The 26,687-nt window shown below is 34.6% G+C and overlaps 1 protein-coding gene and 1 long non-coding RNA gene across 4 annotated transcripts; one reads left to right on the forward strand and one right to left on the reverse strand.

Moving 5' to 3' along the window:
* The first annotated feature begins 10,784 nt into the window (after nt 1–10,784).
* LOC148779017 (uncharacterized) lies at nt 10,785–12,932 on the forward strand. Its single transcript, XR_016047361.1, has 2 exons — nt 10,785–11,060; nt 12,265–12,932. It is a non-coding gene; the product is annotated as an uncharacterized LOC148779017 (long non-coding RNA).
* A 1,396-nt stretch (nt 12,933–14,328) lies between these two features.
* LOC18432208 (rust resistance kinase Lr10) lies at nt 14,329–26,178 on the reverse strand. Of its 3 annotated transcripts, none has more exons than XM_088855602.1 (3): nt 24,834–26,178; nt 16,297–16,335; nt 14,329–15,686 (listed from the first exon to the last, which is right to left on the reverse strand). In XM_088855602.1, the coding sequence occupies exons 1-3, from the start codon at nt 25,606–25,608 to the stop codon at nt 14,527–14,529; spliced, it is 1,974 nt and encodes a 657-aa protein (XP_088711728.1). In that variant the 5' UTR covers nt 25,609–26,178; the 3' UTR covers nt 14,329–14,526. The 3 variants fall into 3 exon arrangements, with proteins under 3 accessions (XP_088711728.1, XP_088711729.1, XP_088711730.1); XM_088855603.1 differs by having other exon boundaries at nt 24,840–26,115; XM_088855604.1 differs by lacking the exon at nt 16,297–16,335 and having other exon boundaries at nt 24,834–26,115.
* Between the last annotated feature and the right edge of the window lie 509 nt (nt 26,179–26,687).

The raw sequence follows: 26,687 nt of genomic DNA on the forward strand, positions 1-26,687 counted from the left end.
GGGCTCGCCATATATCTTTGAGCTAGGTCCATCATGTATGCCCATGCCATAACCACCAGGCATTCTAAACCTGCGTTCCCTCTAATATGTTTCCTGTAAAGTCACTCTTGTGGCCATCTTCAAGTCACTATTGTATTTCTCTTCTGGATCATTTCGCTTGGCGGCGTATATAAACTAGTTATCTCCTCATCCATCCTCTGCTTTGTAATTTCTTTACCTTTGGTAGCCTTGAGAAATGCCGCCATCTGCTTTTATACATTACTAGGAACACTATTACACGCAGAAACATCTCCCGTAACCCCTGCCAAGTGTTGTTTGAACCTATGCACTCCACTAAATATCACTCTTTGGTAGTAATTACAAATAATTTTGTCTTTTTTGTTAGAATCAAGTCATGTTGCCATGCAAGGTCTTCCGTAGATCTTGTCATGGTTCAACTGTTTTAATATGTAAAAAGTTAAAAATTAACCCGACAGTTCAACATGAAAAATAATCACCATGTGTAGTGATAATATGTAGGGGTAGTTCACGAAATTATATTTGTTGTTAATGTAAAATACTTCTATTGACAAAAATATTTTAGTTCCTACTGGGAAAAATAATTTATTTATGTAACATTATAGATAAAAATAGCCTATATCCGTCACTATATATAGAACAAAAAAATTTATATTGATATAGTATCAATAAAAAATATATTTACAATGGTATAGTAATTCACAATGCTAATATATATAGACGTGTCACAAATCTTCATTTCGACAAACATGCATTAGTTCATACTAAGAAAAAAAAACTCTTTATGCAACATTATAGATAAAAAAAAGTCTGTATAAGTCACACTTAGAATCAAGAAAAAAATTACAATAATATAGTCATCCATAATGCCACTACACGTATATTTGATACAAAAAACATTTACAATGATATAGTCATTCACAATGCCACAAATAAAATTTACAATGATATAGTGGGCACAATCCCAACTCAATTGAAATGATCACAAATAGTCGTACATCTCAATTACAAATATGCAAGATAATATAATAAAAAATGCAAGCTCCAAACATGGCTACAACTCTATTATCAAGAACATACATTTTTTGCATTAAAAATTTAATAATAAAATTTAAAAATGCAAGATAATATGATTATCATACATGCCACGATTTTTTTAAAATGATATTCACTTTAATTCCTCATGATAATACAGTTTAACAACATGTATTTTTTGCATTAAAAATTTAAGAAATTAAAAATACATTTTTAATGCAAAACTGCATTAAAAATATAATATAGTTTAACAGCATGTACTCGATAATGTATTTTTTTGCATTAACAACAAATTAAAAAATACAGTTTTGCATTGAAAATATAATAACATGTATTTTTTTGCATAAATAATCTATCAACATGCAATTTTTTGCACTAAAAATTTAACAATAAAAATTAAAAATATTTTTTAATTCCTCATGATAATCAAAATCTGGTCACGATTTTCACAATTTTTTGACAAATCACGATTTTTCAAAAAAAAATTGATCATGAATTAATAAAAAAAAAAAAACGCATTTCTCTACAGACACACCTACTATCAGTTATTCCAACTCAAAAATCCGCGTCAAATCAAATAAATTACATCAAATTGAATACATGTTTTGATAAACAACATTATAAGGAATCAAAGCTCTATAATATTAAAACATTATTATAAAAAATTAAATAAAATTGATTAAATTGAGGAAAAAAAAAAAAAACACAGTTCTTCACACACATCAATCATTCAACCTTAAAAATCAAGCTCAAATTAAATAAATCAGATCAAATTGAATACATGTGATGATAAACAGCACTATAAGGATTCAAAACCCTATAAATTTATTATTTACAAAATATTGAGTAAAATTGATATAATGAGGGAAAAAAAAACAAAAAAACCGCAGTCCATTTTTTTTCACAGACATCAGTCTTTTTTTCTAAAAAATCAAGCTCAAATTGAATAAATAAAATCAAATTGAATACGTGTGATGATAAACAACACTATAAGGAATCAAAACCCTATAAATTTAACACATTATTTACAAAATATTGAGTGAATTTGATAGAATGGTGGAAAAAAAAAAAAAAAAAAAAAGGGGGTTGTTCTTACTTGTTTTTCATGCACCCGTGGGTTCAAATTCAAATTTCAAAATACTCACAAATTATGAACAAAAACTTCTGAACAACACTCTTACGATCAATAACACTCAGATTTTACGAAAAATGATGCTCTCTTTTGCTTGAAATCAAAGAAATGGCGAAACCCTAAAACTCACTCTTCGTTCTTATATATCCAAATTTTTTTGATCAAAATAGGTAATTTTTACTACCTTTTATTGACTGGAATGGCTGAAAAATTTAAATGAAAAATGATAAGAAAATGAAAAAAAACCATAAAAATCGTGAAGAATATTGTGCAGCCCGTGCTCTTTGGCGAGTCACTGTTGAGAACCGGCCCGATTCAGTGTTTCACCGTTGGGAATCGCCTGTTTCTCTCTAGACAAGGGCGATTCCTGATATTGCAGTGGAACCGACATGGGTATAGCGGTTCTCGAGTCGAACCAGGCGAGTCCGGTTCGACTCGTCGAGTTTTCAATCCCTGCATGAAACCAATTCCAGTGGACCCGATCTTTAACTAATGTTTTTAAGAACGGGATGGTGGCCATACCAATGACGGCCTGCCCAGCCGGACCGGATTAGATTCATCCTTGCTGCTTATAGAAAATAGAAAATAGGAAAATTCAGAAGATGAAGAAAAGAAATAGAGAAAAGTTGGAAAAATAAGGAAAGTTTAATAAAAACATTATAGGAATATGAGTCTTGAATACTTCACTTTCCATAGTTCCATTAAGGAAAAATAATTAAAAATTAAATAAAGCTAAAACGAAAAAAACCTAATATTTTACTGTATCTACCAAAAAAGCAAAAATCTATACTGATATACTTATTAAAAGAATAAACAATCTTTGCATTGATTTGGAAAAAAAAAAAACATTTCTTAAAAAACCCTAAAAATCCACTCTTTTTTTTTTTCCTTTTTCAAAATATAAAAGTAAGAAATCGAGGAAATAGTGTAATAAAAATCTTTTGGGCTCGAAATTAGTTGGATTGATGTCTTGTCCTGACGGTTGCCTAAATTTTGACAAACATATTGGTGGTTTCCGGGTACATAGAAAAAACATCGCAACATAGTTGCCTCTCTCATTCTAAAGACAGTCCATTTTAACGCCCCAAATCTATTATGTCGCAATGGCCATATGATATCTATTACATTTTTGGTTCGATTTGTTTAATTATGGGGTAACAATTTGTGAATAGTTGAATTACTCGTTATTTAAACCAACCACTTTTCTCATTGCAAGATAGAATAATTATTTCTAAGATATCGTCGTAAATGGGCAGATGTCCTTATGTGATCGAAAAATTTTATATACCAAATGTTTGAAAATATATTTCATTCAAAGTTTCTGAAATACAGTTTACTAAACAAGTTACCGTATATACGAAGATTACACGTAGTTTTTCAGGTGTGTTTAAAAATAAAAATAAAAAAAAGTAAAAAAAAAAAAGTTGAGAAACATTTTCTATAAACTGTTGGGTAACGATTTCATGTCACAATGTCATTGTAATATAACGAAATCACATTTCTCAAAAGCTATATTATACCCTAAAATTTTCACACACCCTCTCTTCATCCCAAAAATAAATCTCCAAAAAAGTAGATTTCAATTTGCACAATAGATATGGTCAAAATGAGTTCTCCTCAAAAAATGAATATTTACTATCTATTTGATAATTTTCACGATTTAAACCTTTATGAACTCCAAATTAACTTTTTCAATAATTTTCATCTGATGTGAATAAAGTCATCTAAAACGTTGCGAAAGGGGAAGAATTCTTATAAGGCCTAGATCTCATAGCCTCACCAAAGTGGACGGCCAGAGTGTATATTTAAAATGGGATGAGACAATTTAATTGTTAGATTTGGTGCTATCCAAAATCATCTAAATAAAGAAATCCTTGTGGGATAAAGATATTCCCAAATTATGTGGATTGAAATATTTCTATATTTTGTGGGATTGAGATTTTCTCATATTTTACGGGATTGCGATTGATATTGATAAGTTTCCTAATTGAAATAGAAATTCAAAAAGGATTACTATTGGATATATCTCTTGGTATTTTACGATATATGTTATATCAATACAAAGTTTCCTATTATGTGTGGATTTCTAATTATATATATGCGATGAAAGTGTATAAAATTTGTATACTCAATTTGGGTCACCATATGGGAATGGTGGTTCCTCTGGAGAGAGAGAGAGCGAGGTAGAGCCTCTTGTGCATAAGATGTGATTTCCTCTCAGAGAAGAGAGCTTCCTTTAGACAGAAATATTGTGATGATTCCTCTTTTGTACTCCCGAAGATTGAGAGGTTTGTTTCTTATAGAGAAGCGGTTCTCATTGAGATTTTGAGTGGTTTCCCTTTTAGTGACATAAAATCTCGTTTACTCTCAAAGTTGTTCTCTTCCTAGAAAGTGGCTTAGTTATGGAATAGATATGAGAGATCGGCAATGGTGCCGTTTAGGAGAGCGGGTTTAAAAGGGTTGCTCGACTTGGGGTTTTTAGTCGAGGTTTGTTCCAAAATCTTTGATGTAACTTTAATTGGAATTAGTGGATTTCTGTTTGTCGTGCCTGTGGATATAGCCCTTTTGGATGAATCACGTAAATCTTTGTATTCTTGTTGTATGTGTTCATAATTATTTCTCAAACTTTATTTGTCAAATATTGACCTATTGGGTTTAAAGCTTCTGTGCGCACAAATGATATCAGAACACTACATTACCTTTGATACAACGTGGTCACAATTCCTTACAACCATTTAATGTGAAATTTGATAGCTTGGATGTGACACAAAGTTTGAAAAGATTTCTTTTGAAGTTTGAGCTCGGTGAATGGAATAATTGCATGCACTTAATTTCATATCTAATGGTCAAGATTAATGTGACCACTTTGTATTAAAGGTAAATGATCTCATTCTATGCTTTCCCATTTAAAAATTGTGATCAAACAAATGTCCCTAACATAATTTTTAAAAATTACTTCATTACATTACTATACGACCGTTACATAAAATCACTCCCCTCAACTGTTTACATATGTATATAATTTTTCCAAACAAGCCACAAGTATACTGTCATGTTGCAACCTATGATTTTATGGGATGGTGAATTAGACATGAGAGTGCATTTAAGATGCATTCCGAAGCAATTCGGTAACCAAATGGACTTTTCTCAAAGTGTGGAAAAGCGACTACACACTTGAATCCACCACTTGGTGGTGGGCCTTCTTCTACACCCTTTCACAAAGTGTGGAAAACCGACTCCCACTTTTTTGGGTCTTGTTACCAAGCAAAGCAAAACCGAGGAATTTCTCCAGTTGTGCATGTTGCTAAACATTCCGTTTGGGACATGGGGATAAGAGCCAAGTTTGGGCCGATGCCTTCACCACACTCATTGTGAGTCGTTTACCTTTTTAGTGCTCCAACTCTGAATAACCATCCGGTATAGAAAGATTAGTGGTCATGAAATAATAATGGCTTCATTACAAATCAGTCTATAGATGTCAAATTAAATGGCTTGAGGTGTTTCAAAAAATTTGAGAAATATGACATCCAAATGGCTTGGGGTATATTAAGAAATTTGAGATTTTTTTAAAACTTTGAGTCTAGTTAATTGCCCCAATTTAACATCTTATAAACAAGATGGTTGTGATCTCCATGTACTAAAAATAAATAGTCTCTTTATACAATTTTTTTTATTTGGTACACTCTCGATGCTTATGCCCGAACAAAAGATTTGAAATTCAAAAAAAAGGGACGGATAATAAAGTCTTTGAACTTCTTGACCAAGTAGGAGATGATATTCTTGTCTAAAAACAAAAAGAACACATTACCTTTACTGGTCGTGGAACGAAAAACTTTCTTCACTACTGTAAATCCCATTGTTGTCCTAGGTAGCCTTAAGAACCGCTAAACTATTACTTCGTTTAAAACATACTTGACTACTTGCTTGACAAATGCAAGTAATCCATCATTGATAAGCCAATCAGAAAATTCATTACATTGTTTAATTATAAATAGGTCTTTTTCCTTGGAGATGAGTTAGTCAAGAATTTAATATATTGGCCCCAAAGTATATTGAAGCCACCGTGGTCAACCAGAGTTTGGTGAGAAGTTAGCTTCTATTGAGGTATGGACAACAACAAAGAGAAGAGAAAATCTGGGTTAGGATAGGTCAGACAAGACCGAGATAGAGAGAGAGGCCAACTCGGTGGCCGATCACTTGGCCAAGAATGCGACATGTCTTTCTGAGGCCACGGTTTGGCATGCCCGGCCACTTAATTTTATTTCTCTTCTAATTTCTTTTGATATGGTTAAGACTTCTCATGAAAGAACTATACTATAAATTCTTTATCCTTTTGTACCATTCTTACGTAATAATGAATTAATAGGTAGGGGCCCATTTTTTTGGGGTAGATTAGTGAAGAATACTGACCCCTACCCCTCTTTAGAAATAATTAGCCGGTTTCGAATGCGTTAGTGAAAATAAAAACCTAAACCGATAGCGCTCAAATAATTCTACCATCGTGACCTCAACTCCATTCTGGATTCCCCCGTTGACTTACCCAAAAGAAGAGAGAGAGAATCTCAACAATATTTGTGTGCGCCATAAAGGTAGATGATCTTTCAGTGGTGAAATGATTTTGTGTTTCTGTTGGAGCATATTGTTCATTTGCTCCTACGGGCAAAACTCAAACATGTATATTTTTGGTATCTCATGGAGAGAGAAAGTCTCAACAATATTTGTGTGCGTGTGTGTGAAAGGTAGACAATCTTTCAAGGTGAAAAGATTCCGTGCTTCTGTTGGAGCACATTGTTCATTTGCTCCCACGGGAAATACTCAAAGCTATGAATATTTTTGGTATCCCATGACACTTGTTAGCTTTTTTCCTTTTAAAAGGTCGTTATTTCTACTTCATATTCATGATTTTGCAGCTCCAAAATAATTGCAGTTATGGTGATATATGAAGAAATAAAATAAATCGTATAAAAATAAAAATTTAAAATAGTCAATTTATGCTTTAGAATCATAATTGTCGTGGGATGTAAAATATTAGGTCTACAGTCGACCTTTGTGGCAGATTTTTAGAAGGAGAAGCACCACACCCCATCCTTGAGCAATTGGCCTTTTTCTGACGACAAGGATCCTTATAAAGTGGTGCAGAAAGGTGGAAAAGGACACGACGTCGGTTGCATCATAAAGCCATCTGTTTTATGTAAAGGACCCGGTTTCTATGCGGCCAAGCCCGCATAAGTAGAAATGCGGGCTTCATAATAAACATACTTTTAGGATGGATTTTAATACTTAATTTTTAAGGACATGTAATATTTAACTCGAAGATCATGAATATGAATAAATAAATAAATTTTAAAAACTAAAAATAATAATTTTCGTAAGAAAACATTTGAACCGTTAATTTCTATTTGTTTTTAGATGGAGCACCTACTTTCATCCATCTTTGATAGATGCTTTACACTTTCTAGACCGCATATGTAGAAATGAGGTCCAGCCCGCATGAAACAATTTTCAGTGTGTTATAAAATAATAAAACTAAGAACACCTCCTACTTCTATTATAGTGCCATTCTAACAGTTCCTTCATAAAAACACATTCCTATAACTAGTTATTATCAAGATTAGACCGACCACCGAACCAGTGATGTGTCTGGCTTGACTGGTAGTCGAATTGGTTTGAGCAATATTTAGAAATATTACTAAAAATATGAACTATAACTTAAAAATATTTAATATATTACAAAACATGTTACCCAATTTGTTTAGCTAGTCGACGGTCGAAAATGACATGCTAGACTGGTCAAAACCGGTCAAATATTGGTTTTGAAAAAAAAAATATTAAGCTATGATTTTACAGATTAATCTTCTTTAGGTTAAAGATTATATATTCCCTAAAAAATAGGATGTAATTTTATTTCAAAAATAAATCTATTAAGCAGCCCGCATTTCTCTATGTGCGGGCTTGGCCTGCATGCTAACCACGTCCTTATGGGAAAATTGTTTCATGTGGGCTGGACTGCATTTCTACATGTGCGGCTTGGCCCGCATGGTAACCACGTCCTTTAATAATCAAGTTGCATCCAAATACTACCCAAATAGTGACAATCCATTTACAGGTAATGTATTACGCTCGTAATATATTTCACAAACAATATATTTTCAGATATCCATACGGCCCCTTAAGATAATGAAAGCACTGGTTGGGGAGGGGAAGCGGTAATTAGCCCGTAACATTATTGTTCACCCACAAATATCACGTCAATTACAATTTTCATCTTGAACTTATGACTAGATTTTATACAGTTCGTTTTTCAAATCTTTCTCTTAGAAAGAAAGTACCTAACTCTGAATATTCTAAATATTGACAAGATTCTATGTAGTTTGATTTTTCAAATCTCTCTCTTAGAGAGTAAGTTTCCATCTCCAAGTATTCTCACATCCTTGGGACAATATGGATAACTTATAAAGCCAGAATCTTCGAGCAGAGACTCAAGGGAAGATCTCCTAGCTGGAGAGGAGAATGATGGCTTTGCAAACAAAACTAAGGTTCGAGAGTTACCTTCGAGCATTTCAACCACTTTAGTCGTACTTGGATGATCAGCGGTGTTAATTTTTATGTATCAGAGACCAACAACCGTCATCTTTTTCACCATTTCCTCTTCCTCTCCTTTGATATCTTGCAATTCAAGACCTCCTCCATATTTAAGGCGAGAACATACCCAGTCTGGATAGTATACTTAGTTAGAATTAGCCACTCGTTGATCAAACTTTTTTCTCCCACCGACCATTTCTAAAAGCAACATTCCAAAGCTATACATGTCTGATTTATGAGAAACAACCCCAAATAGTCATGAGTATACTTCAAGAGCTATGTTTGTTATAGTACTAGTTACTGATAGCACACTTTGTTTGTTATAGTATAGCTTCGCGAGACTGAAATCAGATATCTTGTAGAAAAATCTTGATCCAACAGGATGTTATAAGGCTTGATGTCGAGATGAAGTATAGGAGTTTCACAACCACGGTGCAAGTACTCAAGCCCATGACTTGTAACAAGTGCTATTTTGTACAATTTTTCCCAATGAAGGCGATGTCTTTGCTATTTCTTAGAGAAAATAGATCTTTCAAAGGATCCATTGGGCATGAAGTCATATATGAGAGCTCATTTCCATCTGTCTGTACAAAATCCAGTGAACGTATCTCTTTATATAGGGCGGCGAGTGGCCCTAGCCGAGTCTCAGAACATAGGGCGAGGAGTGGCCCCGAACGAGTCTCAAAACATTGCCTGTGAATATCATGGTCAATTACAATTTTTACCTTGAAATCATGACAAGATTTCATGTAGTTCGATTTTTCAAATCTGTCTCTTAAAAATAAGGTTTATGTGTTTGAGTATTCACTCTTTTGGCAATATGGATAATTCTGTGTTACCATAATCTTCGAGTAGAGACTCAGGGGAAGATCTAATTGGAGAGGAGAATGAAGGCTTAGGAGAAAAAATTAAGGTTTGTAAATTAGCTTCGAGCATTTCAACCACTTTGGTCATACTTGGACGGTCTCTATGCAGCATAGACCAACCACCATCATCTTATGTTCCATTTCCTCTTCCTCTCCTTTGACATCTCCCAATTCAAGATCTCTTCCACATTTAAGGGGTGTATATCTTTTCACCCAGTTTATTTTATATTATTCGCCGCTATCTATTTTAGATTCCCTGAGAATGCATATGAACCCATACGAGGAATATCGCATCATATATCAAGCAAAGAGTTTGAAGTTGGAAATATCAAAAAGAGGTTTGAGTCCACCATTGTCAAAATGATGAGTGGAATTGGATTACATAACTAGTTCGAAGTTGTTTCTTGATGTTGTTTAGGCAGGGAACTTGCTTATACTAATTCGTGACGAGATGGTTTAATGAGTAGATATGAATATCCAAGTATTTAGTGTTACTCGCAATGTTTAGGAACTCTTCTCAAGGGACTTAGACCTTGGGTGAGGCAAGTTGCTTGGTAGAGGCCTGTATAGGGCCAGTACAACGAGAGGAATTTAAGAAAGAAAATAAAAATACCAAAAAAATGTAGTAAAAGTAAAATAAAACCAAAAACCACCCTAAAAGTCCAAATAAACATAAAAATTATATAAAATTAGATTTTAAGAAAAATGATTAATAATTATGACATTTAAAATAAATTAAACGAGAAAAAATATAAAAATAAAAATTATGGAAAAACACTCCCCAATCTTTGCCAAAAATATCCAAATTCTATAACAAAAAGTTGTACAACAAACCCATATTTTTTACAACATTTTTGGATTTGTTTTTTAAATCTTTTTAAAAAAAACCCTGAGTCTACACACAACTTGGGTAATTTGAATTTTCCCATATGAGGCCGAGTTACCCACCCGAGTTCGAGTGGACTCGAGTGAGTCCTAATTACTCACTTACTCTATGGGCGTGTTTGATAACAGGAAGCGTCTTCCTGAAAGTTTAGAACTTCTTAATATTGTTCAAGTTTCGTGTTTGATAAAAAAATTGAACTTCAAAAGAAACTTTACATAAGAAAACTTTACATATTCCGATCTCCCTTTAAAAAAAAAGTTCCAACCCAAGGGTTGGAACTCAAACTTGGAATGTTGTTTTATAAACCCAACACACACCCCCCCCGATAACCCTAGCTACTCAACATTTCGTAAACTAGAGAAGCAACAGAGTCCTCTGCCGCCATCTCTCACACAGGTTCGAACTCTATCTCCACCATCTCTCAGATCTTGTGGTTCGCAGAGAGCTCTCTCTCCACCATCAAACTGGCCTAGAAAGAACTCGTAAAATCCATTTTTCCTAGCCTTTTTCGAGTCACCAACCTCCCACCCTCCATTAACAGGTATGGTTTTTTTTTTCTATATACCTATTTCTCTTGCTCAAACAATTAGGGTTTCTCTATGCGAAAATATTCTAAGATCGTGTGATATTAGCTATTATCACTTTTTTTAGTGCTAAAAATGCTTGATTTGGTGTATCATATGTGCGAGAAATTCTAGATTGCCCATATTATGGAATCATAGGGTTTCCTCTCTTTTTTTTGGCACAATTGCGTTTTCTGTGTTTATATTTGTTATTCATTTGATTTTGTGGGTTCCTTCTCCATGGTCCCGCTTTTTGTAGAAATCCCAATTGTAAATTGTGAATTTTAGCAAAACCCCTAAATTTCATTGGACTAGTGTTATGATTTTTGCTTACCATTTGAGTTATTGTTATGGTTTTTGCTTACCATTTTGTTTGTTTGTGGAGATACCCGGGATTTGGTGTTGGTTTTCTATGGTGGAAGTTGTAGGTTTCCTTGTTATTATGATTTATATCTTCTTGCTTAATTGATTTCTAAGAAGTTTTGTGTTTTTTAATTATCTTCTCTTTTTTAATCATTTGTGTAGTTCTATAGGCTTTCTATTTCTTTATTAGTTATGCAATACTGATTTTTATTTTCTTGGTTTGAGTTTTTCGATTTATTCTCTGAACTATGGTTTGTTTTGCTATGGTGATAGAGAATAATATGATCTCCATGAATAGTTTTTTCCAAATAGGGAAAAGTGCTGCATGTATTTGTTTTCGGACTGATTGTACAAAAATGATGAAAATTCTTTTCAAGAGAAAAATGAATAAAAGTGCACGTTGAAACAACGGTCACTGCAACCTCATCATGTATTAGTTCTTTTGTTTTGTTCACAATTGTTGCAGTGACCATTGCATTCACATTGGCCGCAAGCATTGCTGTAGTGACGTTTATTATAGGAAATTAGCATGATGAAACAATGGTTTTGTTCGTATTGGATAATAATCCTTGTGAGCTTATTTTTTATGAGCTAAAACAAGGATTTGTCTCCATTAAAAATTTTGATTTTCTTGTTTACGTGGATGATGATGATTGAATGGACTATGTTTTCTATAGTGAATTTGATTATAGTGTACTTTCCCAAAAAGCCATTCTTGTTGATTAGTTGTTATTAGATGTTGAGGAATGGTTGATTTTTGTTGAGGTTGGGCTTGTTTACATGTACTTTCCTATAAAGCAATTCTTTGCCCGAATGCAGGAGAATGAATTGGCAAATAAGAATCATAACAAGACTTTGTCCGAATATTTGCTGCTAAGTACGATCTATGAGGGCAGCACGGCTGATGGGACTTACAAATCGATTGGGGGTGGCATTAGAATTGAGCCAGAAAGGCCCAACACTGCATTATCTGATGACCCCCCCTTAAAAGTCCATGTCGAATCTAGTTTATCCTCATCTGATGACCCAGTATCATCTGGATAAAAAAGGCGATGGTCCCATAATTCGACAGGAACACATCGTCGATCAAAGCAACCCACCTTCACTGACTCCATGACTAAAGCCATGACAGAGGTGGCCCATAGCATTCAGATGCTAGTACGGATGGTCCATCCAAGGCTAGGAGTAAGGCCTTAAAGATTGTTAACAACATGTGGAGAGAGACAGAGGGAGAGAGAGAGAAAGAGAGAGCACAAATGTTGTATGCATGACTTGTGAATGACGTATATTTTTAATGGTCAATGACCTATATTTTTTAGGCTGGGATAAAGATGCATCAGTGCTGAATGTAAATAGTACTCAAGTTATTACAGGTTATTGTCGAATGGGCTGATTTCTTACTGCTTGCATTGTGCATGTGTGTTTGGATCGGCTAATTTCTTAGTTCTTACATTTTGAATTATGTATATTTAAATTATTACAGGTTATTGTTTAAACTTAATTAAATTGAGGTTGTGCTTGACGTTGTCTATAAACTACTTTAATTTTGAGGTGCAATGAAGTTTATCATGGAACATTTGCGTGAAGTCTATCATGGAACATTGTCTCTAGACTGCTTTAATTTTGGCTGCATATGACTTGTTATTGTTGTGGAAGTCTATAGATGGAAACTATGTGCACCTTTGCCAAAAAAGAAACATAAAACAAAACCTATTTTCTGTGGAAGTCTATAGATGGAAACTATGTGCACCTTTGCAAAAAAAGAAACATAAAACAAAACCTATTTTCTGTGGAAGTCTATAGATGGAAACTATGTGAAAACAAAACCTATTTTATATAAGTTACATAACTGTCATTGATTTAGGAAACTTCAAGATGATATACGCTTTATAAAAATTACGTGACTGCCACTGATTTTGGGAAACTTCAAGATGATATATGCCCCTATGATGTTTTTTTTTTGGTAAAGACTATAGGCCGATTTAGAAACCAAAATGCCTTTTTATCATGTGGTATTAGTAGTCGACATATGAAAAATGTAAATCTTGCCAATGGGATGAAAACCAATCTTTTCTCTAATCCAATACAGATACCCAGTTCTTTTTTAACTTCCTAGGAGGTTATCAACCACAGAAACCAGAAACTTCTAAACTTCCTAGCAGGTTATCAAACACAAAAACCAGTAACTTCTTAACTTCCCAGAGAGGTTATCAAACACAGAAACCATGAACTTTTTAAGTTCACAGAACTTAAGAACTTCTGATTTACAGTTCATGAACATATTTCCAGTTATCAAACAGACCCTATAACTGTCTGTTGCAACCACATCGATTGGTGGCATGACACACCAACCAAAGGAGACCGCTAGAAGCAAACCAATTGTGTTTGATGCTCTCTTGATTATGAGATCATGAAGCATTATATGATTGGCATTACAAAAATGTTACCAATGAAAAACAATGATGCGTTTGTCACTTCCCAATAAAAGGATAATTATTAGTTGTTTAGAATTCAAAGGATGTTCATCATCATTCTCAATATAAGCAGCAAAATAAACCATAAAATATAAATAATATAAAGAGATTTGTTTAGAGTCAAAGATCAGAAAAAGTCTAGTGCACTAATAGTTTATACCAATGAATCAAGGTAAGGTAATGAAAGCTTTGGAAGGGGGTGGGGGCGAGGGAAGAGATAGGGGTTTTTCACGTATAACATTATTGTTCACCCATCAAGAGTGCTAAAAAAATCGACTCAGACGAGGTACTTGGGCCTTGGCTGAGACAAGTTATTTGGGTGATTTCGAGTAACTTGCCTAAGTACAGCTACTTGTTTTTTTTATAGAAAATAAAAAGAAGAAATTGTTATATGTAATATGAGTGTCACTTTTATCAATCAAGTAATGAAGTGTATTGATTAGGCTACCTCACGTCAATGTATCTCTTTACATAGGGTGAGGAGTAGCGCCGGCCACATCGTAGGACATTGCCTGTGAATATCATGGTCAATTACAATTTTCACCTTGAAATTATGACAAGTGTAGTTCAAGTCTCTCCTAAAAATAAGGTTTCTACCTCCAAGCATTCACTCTTTTGACAATATGGACAATTCGGTGTGACCAGAATCTTCGAGCAGAGACTCAGGGGAAGATCTAATTGGAGAGGAGAATACAGGCTTAGGAGGCAAAATTAAGGTTTGTGAATTAGCTTCGAGCATTTCAACCACTTTGGTCATACTTGGACGGTCTGTAGGGTTGGTCTGTATGCACCATAGACCAACCACCATCATCTTCTTTTCCATTTCCTCTTCCTCTCTTTTGATATCTCCCAATTCAAGATCTCCTCCATAGTTAAGGCGAGAATATAGCCAGTCTGGAAAGTACGCCTCGATAGAATTAGTCACTCGTTGATCAAAATTTTTTCTCCCACCAACCATTTCCAAAAGCAACATTCCAAAGCTATACACATCTGATTTATCTGAAACAACCCCAAATACTCTTGAATATACTTCAGGAGCCATGTAACCAATCGTTCCTTGAGGACCAGTTAGTGATATTACACTTTGTTTGTTGGAATATAGCTTTGCGAGACCAAAATCAGAAATCTTGGGGCAAAAATCTTGATCCAACAAAATGTTATGAGGCTTGATGTCCAAATGAAGTATGCGAGTTTCACAACCACGGTGCAAATACTCGAGCCCACGACTCGTACCAAGAGCTATTTCGTACATTGTTTGCCAATTAAGGGGATGGCTTCGAGATATCTCAGAGATAATGAATTTTTCAAGAGATCCATTGGGCATGAAGTCATATATAAGAGCTCTTTTCCAACCATCTGCACAGAAACCAAGAAGGCGAACCACATAAATGTGGTGTATACGGCCAATGGTTGCCACTTCATTAATAAATTCTGCACCACTACCCTTTAGCTCTACTAGGACCTTTACAGCAATGTGGCGCCCGTCAATGAGCTTACCCTTGTATACACTTCCAAACCCTCCCTGACCTAACTTTTCCCTAAAGTTGTTGGTCATTTTTTTGATGTCCTTGTATGAGTATCTTGTGGGCATTTCATTTCCATAATTCTTAAGGAACTCCTCAATATTCTGATCCTTTGCTCCTTTGGACATTTTTAATATTCCTTTGGACATTTTTAGTGTGTCTTTGGACATCGTAATAACTGCTATTATTACAAGTATAGCAAGTATAACTGTTATTGCTCCCATTGTAATTATAATTGAAAGACCTGTAAGAAGAGATAAAAAAAATTATGAGCAGCAATGGCATGGTGGCAAGATGTATAGCAAGAGTAAGATATGGGTAGGAATCAAAAGTTTGTAAGGATAATATCGGAGGATGATAAATGAAATTTTTAAACTCGACCATGACAGGTCATGCCGGTCCCAAATAGAGGAGGGATGTGTTTGTAGGCAGCCACAACATAAAACTTTTCCACATATTTTCATGAATCTTGAACTTATTAACAAAACAAGATTCGTGTTTCTAACCCCAAATAGTTGAGATAAGGATCAAACAATGATGATGTTGATTATAATCAAATTGAGTCAGTGATTTGGATTATCCATTCTAAATAAGCACAATTTGCACTAAACATAAAAAAATATATTAGATAGTCATTGGAGAAGTTTGAATAGTATGCATAATATGGATGAGAGAGAGATACGGAGAAGGTCATTGATTTGAATTATTCTTTCTAAATAAGTATAATTTTCCCTAAACATTAAAGTTCCATCCATCAATTAGACAACCAAAGGTGAAGTCTGAATAGCATGCATAATTTGGATGAAAGAGAGAGAGAGAGAGAGAGAGAGAGAGAGAGAGAGAGAGAAAGTGACCTGTTATTACATTCAATTTTTTATTGACTAGGACATTACCTGCAAAATAGCAATCCAGATAAATAACATTAGAGAGAGGAGAATAAAATGAGTAGTTAATATCAAACATTAAGAAAAAATTACTTACTACATATTTCTATAACTAACTATGATGAAATCATCTGGAATGCTTCTTAATATACCACAAAATTAGACTGAAAAATGAATATCTTGTTATATACATCATTTACTTGCTGGGCGAGTCGCAATGCAAAAAATCAAAACTTGACAACCAATAAGTATAGAGCATATAGATATTTCTTACTCCAAGAAATCATCCATATTTCTCCATGATTTTTCTTCATTTTATGAATATTTTAGGACTATTATTATGAAACTCATGGTCATTGATTTGGATTATTCATACTAAATAAGTACAATTTGCACTAAACATAAAAATCTATCCATCTAATCTAATAGTCATTGGTGAAGTCTGAATGCGCTCATAATTGGGATGAGAGAGAGAGACCCACCATCAAATACCGCCAAAATAGCAATTCAGATAAACAACATTAGAAAGAGGAGAATAAAATGAGTAGTTGATAAAAAAATGTTAATTAGTTAGTACGTACTTATATGTCCAACCATGGTGGCATCGCAAAGAATGTTCTCCAATTTACGACAAAGTTAGACTAGAAAAATGAAAATCTCGTTACATACATTGTTGGCCTGCTGGACGAGTCACAAAAAAAACAATCATTCAATAGCCAATAAATATGGAGCAGATAGAAATTCCTTACCTCACAAAATGATTCACATTTCTCTATGACTTTGCTTCTTTTACGCGAATACCCTTACTTTTCAAAAATTAGAGGGTGTCTTTCTCATCGTCAAGCCAGACTCTTAAGCTAAAGACACATATAAATAGCACATATCCTTGAGTCTCAGAGGAGTAGACTCAAGAGATTCATGTGCAAAAGCCAAGAATAGAGTTTGTTCGTGCCAAAATGTGTTTGTGAAAATATATTATTATGACCCCAAAATGTTTAAGGAACAAGAGAACTAACCTATAGACGCACAAATTCCCCTTAAGTTTCATTTAATGGAAGTAAAGGATTTTTTATCAAAAATTGGGGTTACATCAGACCTCTATAGCAGTCAGAACTCCAATGATTTAGGTCTTGAAGCATATCTACATTTATCGTTAGTCAAACTAGTGTGCAGTACTACCATGCCTAAGTCTAACTGATACCGCTTTCTAATGACTGATTCTATTGACTTCAAATTTACATGATGATAGAGGACATAAAGAGGAGTCCAATAGTCCAAGTCTCACCTGAAATAAATCAACAACGAGGCAGATATTGCCATTCAAAGTTGACGCATTTTCTATCATAGATTTCAACAATAGAACTGACCATTGAGGGCACAATCGTTTCATCACACGGATGTATGGACCTTGGGAACTTAATAATCTTGTAGAGGAGCTCATGATCCATATCTTCACAAAATTTGGAGCCAAAAACTCCATATCTTGGTAGATATTTAGATCTGGCGATCATGCTTTTGCATAGTTTTATGATTTTTATTATAGCTTCAACAACATCCACATGCCAAATGCATAGATTACCACCCTTTTTGGATAAATTTATTGTAGTATTTATCGATAATATTTTAATTTATTCCAAGAATCAGAATGAACATGAGCAGCATGTAAGAATGGTATTGCAAATATTAAGAGAAAAGAAATTGTATGTCAAACTTAGTAAATGCGAATTTCGGCTTGAACAAGTGACATTTTTAGGACATGTCATATCAAATGAAGGTATATCAGTTGATCCTTCAAAGGTTGAAGCCGTTGTTAATTGAAAACAACCAAGCACTGTGACTGAAGTTCGAAGTTTTTTGGGATTAGCAAGATATTACAGAAAATTTGTAGAAGGATTTTCTCGAATCGCAACCCCATTGTCTCGATTGACACAGAAAAATGTCAAATTTGAGTGGACAAGTGAATGTGATGAGAGTTTTCAAGAACAAAAAGTTCGATTAACTTCAGCACCTATTTTAACTATTCCTGAGGGGAGTGGGGGATTTGTGATTTATAGTGATGCTTCACATAAAGGCTTGGGTTGTGTATTAATGCAATATGGTAAAGTAGTGACATATGCATCCAGACAGTTGAAAGAATATAAGAAAAAATATCCAATTCATGACTTGGAACTGGCTGCAATAGTATTCTCTTTGAAAATGTGGAGGCATTATCTATATGGTGAACAATTCGAAATATACACAGATCATAAGAGCTTGAAATACTTCTTCTCTCAGAAAGATTTAAATATGCGGCAGATAAGATGGATGGATTTCTTAAAATATTATGATTGTACAATCCATTATCATTCAAGAAAAGTTAACGTTGTGGCCGACGCTCTAAGTAGAAAATCTATGGGAGTTTTAGCTCATCTAATGATTCAAGAAATGAGATTGTTAGAGGAAATAGTGGATTGGCATCCGGTTCCGTCCATTAATGGTGTGGTAAGTATGATTACCAACATTAAGGCAGAACCCCAATTAATCCAACAGATTTGATCGGCACAAAAAAAAGACCCTCAGCTTATAACAATTGTAGAAGAGGTGAAGCTGGGAAAGAGAGACGAATTCTCTATATGTAGTGAAGACTTGCTAAGATTCAAAGGTCGGATTTGTGTCCCGAATGATGAGAGTGTGAAGAAAGCTATCTTGGAAGAAGCACATCACTCTCGTTATACGATACATCCAGGAAGTATTAAAATGTATCAAGACCTGAAGAAAACCTTTTGGTGGTATAATATGAAAAAAGAGGTAACACTATTTGTATCTAAGTGTCTAACATGCCAACAAGTAAAATCTGAGCATCAAAGGCCCGCTGGGTTGTTACAGCCTTTACCCGTGCCAGAGTGGAAGTGGGAGCACATCTCTATGGATTTTGTCTCTGGCTTGCCTAGAACAAATTCAGGACATGATAGCATTTGGGTCATTGTAGACCGGCTGACCAAAGCTGCCCATTTTCTTCCAATTCGCATGACGTACACCTTGGATCGACTGGCCCAATTGTACATTAAAGAAATAATGCGGTTGCATGGAGTTCCAATCAGTATTGTATCGAACAGGGATACTCAGTTTACTTCTAATTCTGGGCTAAACTACAATCAACCATAGGGACGAGACTAACCTTTAGTACTGCCTTTCACCCCCAAACTGATGGACAATCAGATAGGACCATCCAATCATTGGAAGATATGTTGAGGGCCTGTGTCATTGACTTTATAGAAAGCTGGGATGACCATTTACCCCTGATTGAGTTTGCCTACAATAATAGCTTCCAAGTCAGTATCAGATGGCACCATATAAAACCCTGTATGGAAGGAAATGCAGGTCACCCACCTGTTGGGACGAGGTTGGTGAAAGGAAGCTTTTGGGGCCAAAAATTGTCTAGGTAACCACAAATAAGATAGCATTAATCCGAGAAAAGCTTAGGACAGCTCAGAGTAGGCAAAAGAGTTATGTCGATAACCAAAGGAGAGATCTTGAATTTGAGGAAAGTGATCGAGTTTTCCTAAATATCTCACCAATAAAAAGCATTATGAGATTCGACAAGAAAGGAAAGCTCAGCCCACGGTAACATCGGACCATTTAAAATCCTGGAAAGAATCAGAGGTGTCGCTTATAGGCTTGTTTTACCACCCGAATTGGCAAACGTCCATAATGTCTTCCATATATCATCACTACGAAAATATCAGCCTGACCCATCCCATATCTTGAAATATGAACCTTTATCGATCAGGAAGGACCTATCCTTCATTGAGCAACTAATTTTGATACTGGATAGAAAGGTGCAAGTATTGCGCAAGAAAGAGATTCCTTTGGTCCGTATATTATGATAGTACCATTCAAGAAAAGAGTCGACTTGGGGACGAGAAGACGATATCAGAGAAAAATATCCCTATCTTTTTCAGTATTCAGGTACACAAATTTAGAGGACTAAATTTCTTTAAGGGGGAAAGAAAGTAATAATCCTAAAATTTCAAAAAAAAATAAAAATAAATAAATAAATAAAATTTTAAATAAGTGATCGGTTGTATGAGCATGATGGTCCTTAGGGACCATTACTACTTTCAAAAGCTTTTGGTTTAAGCTTTTTCCTTTCTCTTACTACGTCCTTAGTTGACGTGGGCCTTAATCGTCTCTCGCATAATATTACGGTAACACCTTAGGTATGAAGTGGAGCCTAATAAAATAATATAATAATATGTTACAAGAATTTAAATTCGGAGAGGTGAGGATTGCCACCCTAGAAAATTTTGAGATCTTTCTCTCTAGCCGAATTTTTATCGGAAGCTCCCTCTCAAATATTTTAGGTAAGTGACTTCATTATCTTGAAAAATAATCCGTTCTTTTTAAAAAATAAAATAAAATAATTATTTCTGCTTATTATCATGAATTTTAGGCGCGATAAATTTTATGCGCAAGTGACCTCATTATTTTTAAAAATAATCTTTTTAATAAAATTATAATATTAGAAATTTTAAATGCTGTAAATTCTTAGAAATAAATTTATTTATTTATTTTTCTTGTCTATTGTTAGAAAATTTTAGAAATAAAAATATTAAAAATAAATGTGATATTTCTGCTGTTAGTAAAATTGTGAGACTTCTTTCTACTGTTTTTTAATATTTAGACATTGTAAATTTCATGTGCAATGACTGCCTTATTATTTAAAAATTGATATTTTTACAATTGATTATAGCATTGTTGTGAAATGTTTAATTGCGAATTGACATCTCATAAATTGTGATAATTCTGTATTCTTGAAATTCTATAAGAGTTTTTCTATACATATTAAACTGGCAATTATGCTAGAATGTCTTTACGAACTGCTACCTTTCTAAATTTGAGCCCAAAATATTTGATTGGTTATTTTTGAAATGTTATTGAAAGTGACTATTATTAATGGTTTCAGTGAAATTCATATTAATGATTTCAGTGATATGTTGAGTACATGATATTGCTGCTTTCGAATGTTTTAAGAGATTTAGAAATACTTTAAGTATGCAAGTGGACTCATCCGGTTCGCCGATGAGGTTTAAGTGGACCTATCCGAGACGCCGGTAGGGATTAATTTGACTCATCCGGTACGTCGGTGAGGTATAAATGGACCTGCAGGGATTTAGTGGACCCATCAGGACGTTGATGGGGTATATAGGTGACCTACTTGGGACGCCAGTAGGGTAATTTTGTAGAATCTTTTGAATTATGCACTGCTGTTAAAATGTTATATGCATTTCAATCATTTGGATTAAGCTTAATTGTGCATTTCTGACAGTGAAATTGTTATCTATAAATGCTTGTGCTCACATTGTTTTTAATTGACCTCCATTTTGAAAGTTTGTTTATGTCTTTCATTGATGATTATTTTTAGGATTATGATGATCACTTACTGAGTAGCCAAACTCATCAAACTATGGTAAATATTTTTCAGGATGACTGCGGTTTCATTTTGAGTGCTCGTCAGGATCAACTTTGGAAGATGTTGTAATTGTGCCTAAGCTTTCTTTTGTTACTTTGTAAGAATTCACCATTGTAAATTTGTCCTATCAAGAGATGTATATATGTTTTGACTGTCACATCTCAGGAATAACAGTATTGTAAATTCTTGGGGTGTGACAGACGCGACCCTAGTTTTTGGATTTCAGGTTCACGCCTAGAGACAAAAAAATCATGGCCCTCCAAATCATGATGCAACCATGACTCTATGGTGCATAGGAATAATATCTTGCATATGTATATACTTCACGCTCGTTGGTGAATCTCAATACAGCTATCTATGTATATACCGTGTGATGATATAACGATATGGTTTTTTGTCATGTCTCTAAAGGCTATTCATCACACGTAAGGGCCACACAGTCCCTCGGCTCTCATCTGGGCATGCTCCGACCACATCAAGGGTTAACCCGCTAATCCTTCTCGGTAAATCCCTATTCCCATGTATCTTGGGTTTTTCCAAACTATGTTAGCCTAGCACATCGATCATGTCCGAGTATCGGCAAATTACATTTGCCTAGTATGGTCCATAAGAGGACTACACTCCCACTGAGTTTATGTTTCACTATGTAAAATTTTCATACAAGCTCTCATTAAGTCACATAAACCCAATATTCATTTCAAATTCTTCTCTTTATCCATCTCAATATCCTCATCTCTGTTACACTCATTCTACAAACAATGAGTAATACAGTGAATAGAATCAATTACTCATAAAACCCGTACCTTGACATGAGTATATTATGAATCTCTCGATCTCTGTGCATAGTCAAAGGATCTGCCATTCTGCTAGTGAAAATATGTGTTAAGATTATGCTCAATTATGCTTAATGCATATGTTTTCAGTATTACACTCGGATCCTCTGTGAAAGTTATTGCCGCAGTTTGTCATAAAACTCATTATTTGAGACTCTACCTATCAATACCATAACTAAAATTCGTAAATATATGTAAGCACTCTAGCACTCAATACCTCCTCGTGGGTGGCTTTGGAAAGATGCCTCAACTTTGCTTTTAAATAAAATCGACGATTTAGGTTACGGCAACTTTACTTTTACAAGTAAAATTATAAGCTTGATAAAAACTTTTTTCTTAAAATAATTGTTTTTAAGTGGCCTAATTTCCCCTCTCCAAAATTTATCATCCGGGTCTTTGTTAACCCCCTCCCTCATCTCTCATCAAAGCGAAGGACCCATACCCACTTCATGTATATTTTTAATATCATAATAACCAAATTGACCATTTTCTTTTAACAATTTTAAAGTAATCGAAATTGAAAACTCAAGTAAAGCCCATAATGGGTCCTTTTGTCTACAATCACTCCGAGGTAACAAACACAAAAAACAGGGCAAGTTCAGACAAGTTTGGGTATGTTGGGAATGTTACTGAATCCTCTTATTACTTAATTTTCCAAAACAGAGATGAGATTCTAAATTACTGGAAGTTTTTACTTTTAGTTGTTGTAAAAACATTTTGGGGGGAAGAGCTTTATCTAATGCTTCCTATTTCTCAGCTCAAGCTATGAAGAGAATGGGTTAGGGATGGGCTTACTGGAATCAGGTATGTGGAGGACATTCGTCCTGGGTGAATAGTAACTGAATGGATAATTGTCGAGGGTGACATTATATTCTAGGAATGGGGCATTCCATACCGTCAATTATGCTTTAAGCTACTACGGAAATGGTCCTAGTCTGGCAATCGATATCTCTTACTTGGTATAATTGATTGTTCAAGTTTAGGAAGGGGGTGTTGTTGATGCAGGTGAGATTGAAGCCACTGTAAGTGCAGAATTCCGGAATCCGGTAATCGACCGCGAAAGGATAGCTGATACGAATGCGACCACAATCGTGAGCGCTACAGGCCTCATACTAGGAATCCGCCATGAAAACAGGAACCCAAAAGAGAGGAAGGAAAACAAGTAGAGCAACAGGTGGTTCTGAATGAAGCAAGTGGGTGTTTAGAGAGAGAAACCCAAGCATCAAGTGGGTGTTTTGAGAGAGAAAGCCAAACATGGTGCCAAGAGGAGGAAGAAGCAGAAAGAAAGCTCGATGGGTGGAACTTGAAGATCTCTTCCCCATTATTTAATTAATGGCTTTTTACTTTAATACGCGCAATCGTTTCAAATTGACGCGTGATGGAGCAGGTCTTGAATCGGAGCCGGAATAATTTGACCAGGTTGGGTTTCTTCTCCACGGTTTTAATTTTCTTATAAAGTGTGAATATTTTTTTAAAAAAAATACAGGCAATATTACCCACCAATATTATAGGGCTGGGAACGGGTCAGGTAGGTCCCAGTACGGCTGGACCCCGACGCGAAATTCATACATAGTACCCAGACCTGGAGCTGGACCCGTTCGAGTCTATAATACCTGGATCCGGACCTGAACCCTGAACTTATTTGGACCTGGTGACCTGCACAAAAACCCCTTTCGAGCATGCAAAATAACGTGATCCCCTTTCCCATTCAAACTAAGCAGTAAAACAAGCATTTTTTATTTAACGGTAACCAGAAACATCCTGCCAATCCAAAAACAATTATATGTTCTCTATAAATTTCACAAAACCAACGAGGTAAGCTACCAACGAATCATGAATGCTACAAGGAGTTAATTAAAAATATCGATAAAAATTAATACATATCAAAATCTTATGGCTACAAATTTTAATTTTATTTTTGTTAATTTAATTTTTAGAGTTTGGGTGGAGTTTTTTATTTTTATTTATTAAGATTAATTATTAAAATTAGGATTTTTAAGTTTAGTTTAATAAAGTTCAGATCAAATTCTAATGGCTAAAAATCCTAATTTTAATAATTAATTTTAATAAATAAAAATAAAAAATTCTACTCAAACTTTAAGAATAAAATTAACAAAAAAAATAAAATTAAAATTTATAGCCTCCAGATTTTAATCTACTTAAAAAAAACTATACGATGATATAGAATATGGGTAAGAATGAAATCATGGATAGAAGAATACCGGTACCGTTGTCACAGGCTTCCCTGCTAGCTAATCCATCCTTGCAGTAACAAGCAATTGTCCTTCTATCTGCGGCATTCAACGCACAGCGGCCACCAGAACTAGTGCAATTTGAGCACCCTGAAGGAAATTGCTCCCATTGAAGGGCAATACCCTCCGTCAAAAGCTTCTGAAGGGGCCAGGATCCATTGCCATATTTCATAGCCTTAAGACTGGATTCTAGCACAGGATACTGAATCCAAGAACAAGTAGATGGAAGAATTAAATTATTTACTATTTCTTGTTTATCAGTGTAATAAATCTCCTGGTTCCTCTCGCTCCCGCACCCTTTAAGCGCCCAAATGTTTTCTTCGTTATTGAGGAGAGAGAGATCACCACAATAGAAGATGCTGATATTAACATGGGAGGAAGGAAGATAGAAGCCCTCGATGCGGTCCGGAAGGGAAATTTTGTGAAGGAGAAAAGAACAATTCCCATTGTCAAAGAAATCAGATAAGGGAGCAGTGAAGTTGAGAGTGCGCTCAGGGTATGATATGTTCTTAACATCATACGATTTGTCCAGGAATTTGATAGTGGTTGGGGAGCTTAACCCTCCACAATCAATTTTGAAGAGCCCACATAGCTCTGGACTGGAAGCAGCAGAGAATGGGAATTGTATATTGATGCCCGAGCAATTGACAGGAGCGCATTCTTTATAAGGATCAAAATCGTAACCTCGAGAAAGAATACAACAAAAGAGAAGAGAGAGAAACCAAGCTTGTAGAGAAGCAGCCATGGCTCCGTCACTGGTGGGGATTCATGTGCATGTCAGTAAACAAGAGAGAGAGAACTTAAAATTTTGATCGCTTTGGAGTTGTGCTCCTTGGGAGTCAAGAAAGGCTTGACTGTTGAGCCATTTACCAGAAAAACCAAAAAACGGAAAAAGCAAAATGAAAGGAAAAGAAAAGTTGCATCTTCACTCTCGAATCGATATAAGAAAGGAAAAAATTATATAAGGTTGCACCCATAAAATGTAGAAATAAAGCTGTGTCTCAAAAATCCATTGAAAAATATTGTTTTAACGTTGAAAAATCCTCTAACTGATCATCTCGACATCGAGAAGTACGAGTATGAAAAAACAAAAAGATTTTGAATCTTAAAAATAGTGTATCTTGCAATACATTATCTAGATCGTCCGTTTTCAATATTTTTTATGTTTATAGATCTATGTGATTTTAAATATTTTTAAAATTTAAAATTTTATAGTTAAATATAAAAATAAAGTTTTAGATAATTTTATGATTGTTTTTCACCAAAACTATATGTTATAATAAAATTTGGAAATGTGCTTTAATTGGATTGTTTAAAGTTGCGATGTTATAGAGACCACACCCTTATAGAAAAGCAAAGTAAATACGGACCACTCGTTTCACATTCAGATAAAAAAATCTGGAACGCTTGTGGGGAGTTGGATAAACCAAATTCTCTCTCCAATAAAATTCCGGTCAATGGGGGTTAGGGAAAATTTATTAATTTGAATTAAAAAATGCTACTAAAGAGAGGGAGTACATAGATTTCCGGCCACGGCGAGAAGAAAGTTTTCCCCCTTTTTTCCAAACGGATAAGCTTTAAATAGGGATGACGTGCTGCTGATGAATGCCATTTGGTTCTTTCAAGGGCCCGGTTTCTATGCCGCCAAGAATACGTTGAAACGCGGATCCCTTAATAAATTTATTTTTGGGATGGATGTTAATATTTAATTTTTGGAGATATATAATCAAACATGGATATTACGGATATGAATAAATAAATAAAAGAAAAATATCCTCTTATTTTTTTCTTTTTAACTTTCATATATCATGAAATCAAAAAATT

Source organism: Amborella trichopoda, chromosome 13 (assembly GCF_054954075.1).
Source record: "Amborella trichopoda isolate Santa Cruz 75 chromosome 13, AtrichopodaSantaCruz75HAP2 v2.0, whole genome shotgun sequence".
Taxonomy (NCBI): Eukaryota; Viridiplantae; Streptophyta; class Magnoliopsida; order Amborellales; family Amborellaceae; genus Amborella; species Amborella trichopoda.

Bases quoted from the DNA above. Each gene is read 5' to 3' on its own strand.
- LOC18432208 (XM_088855602.1), bottom strand. From the start codon at position 25,608: ATGGCTGCTTCTCTACAAGCTTGGTTTCTCTCTCTTCTCTTTTGTTGT. The intron at 16,336-24,833 runs GTATTCTTCTAT...GCTATTTTGCAG, and splicing joins AGCCTGTGACAACGGTACCG to GTAATGTCCTAGTCAATAAA. The intron at 15,687-16,296 runs GTCACTTTCTCT...CTCTTCTTACAG, and splicing joins AAAATTGAATGTAATAACAG to GTCTTTCAATTATAATTACA.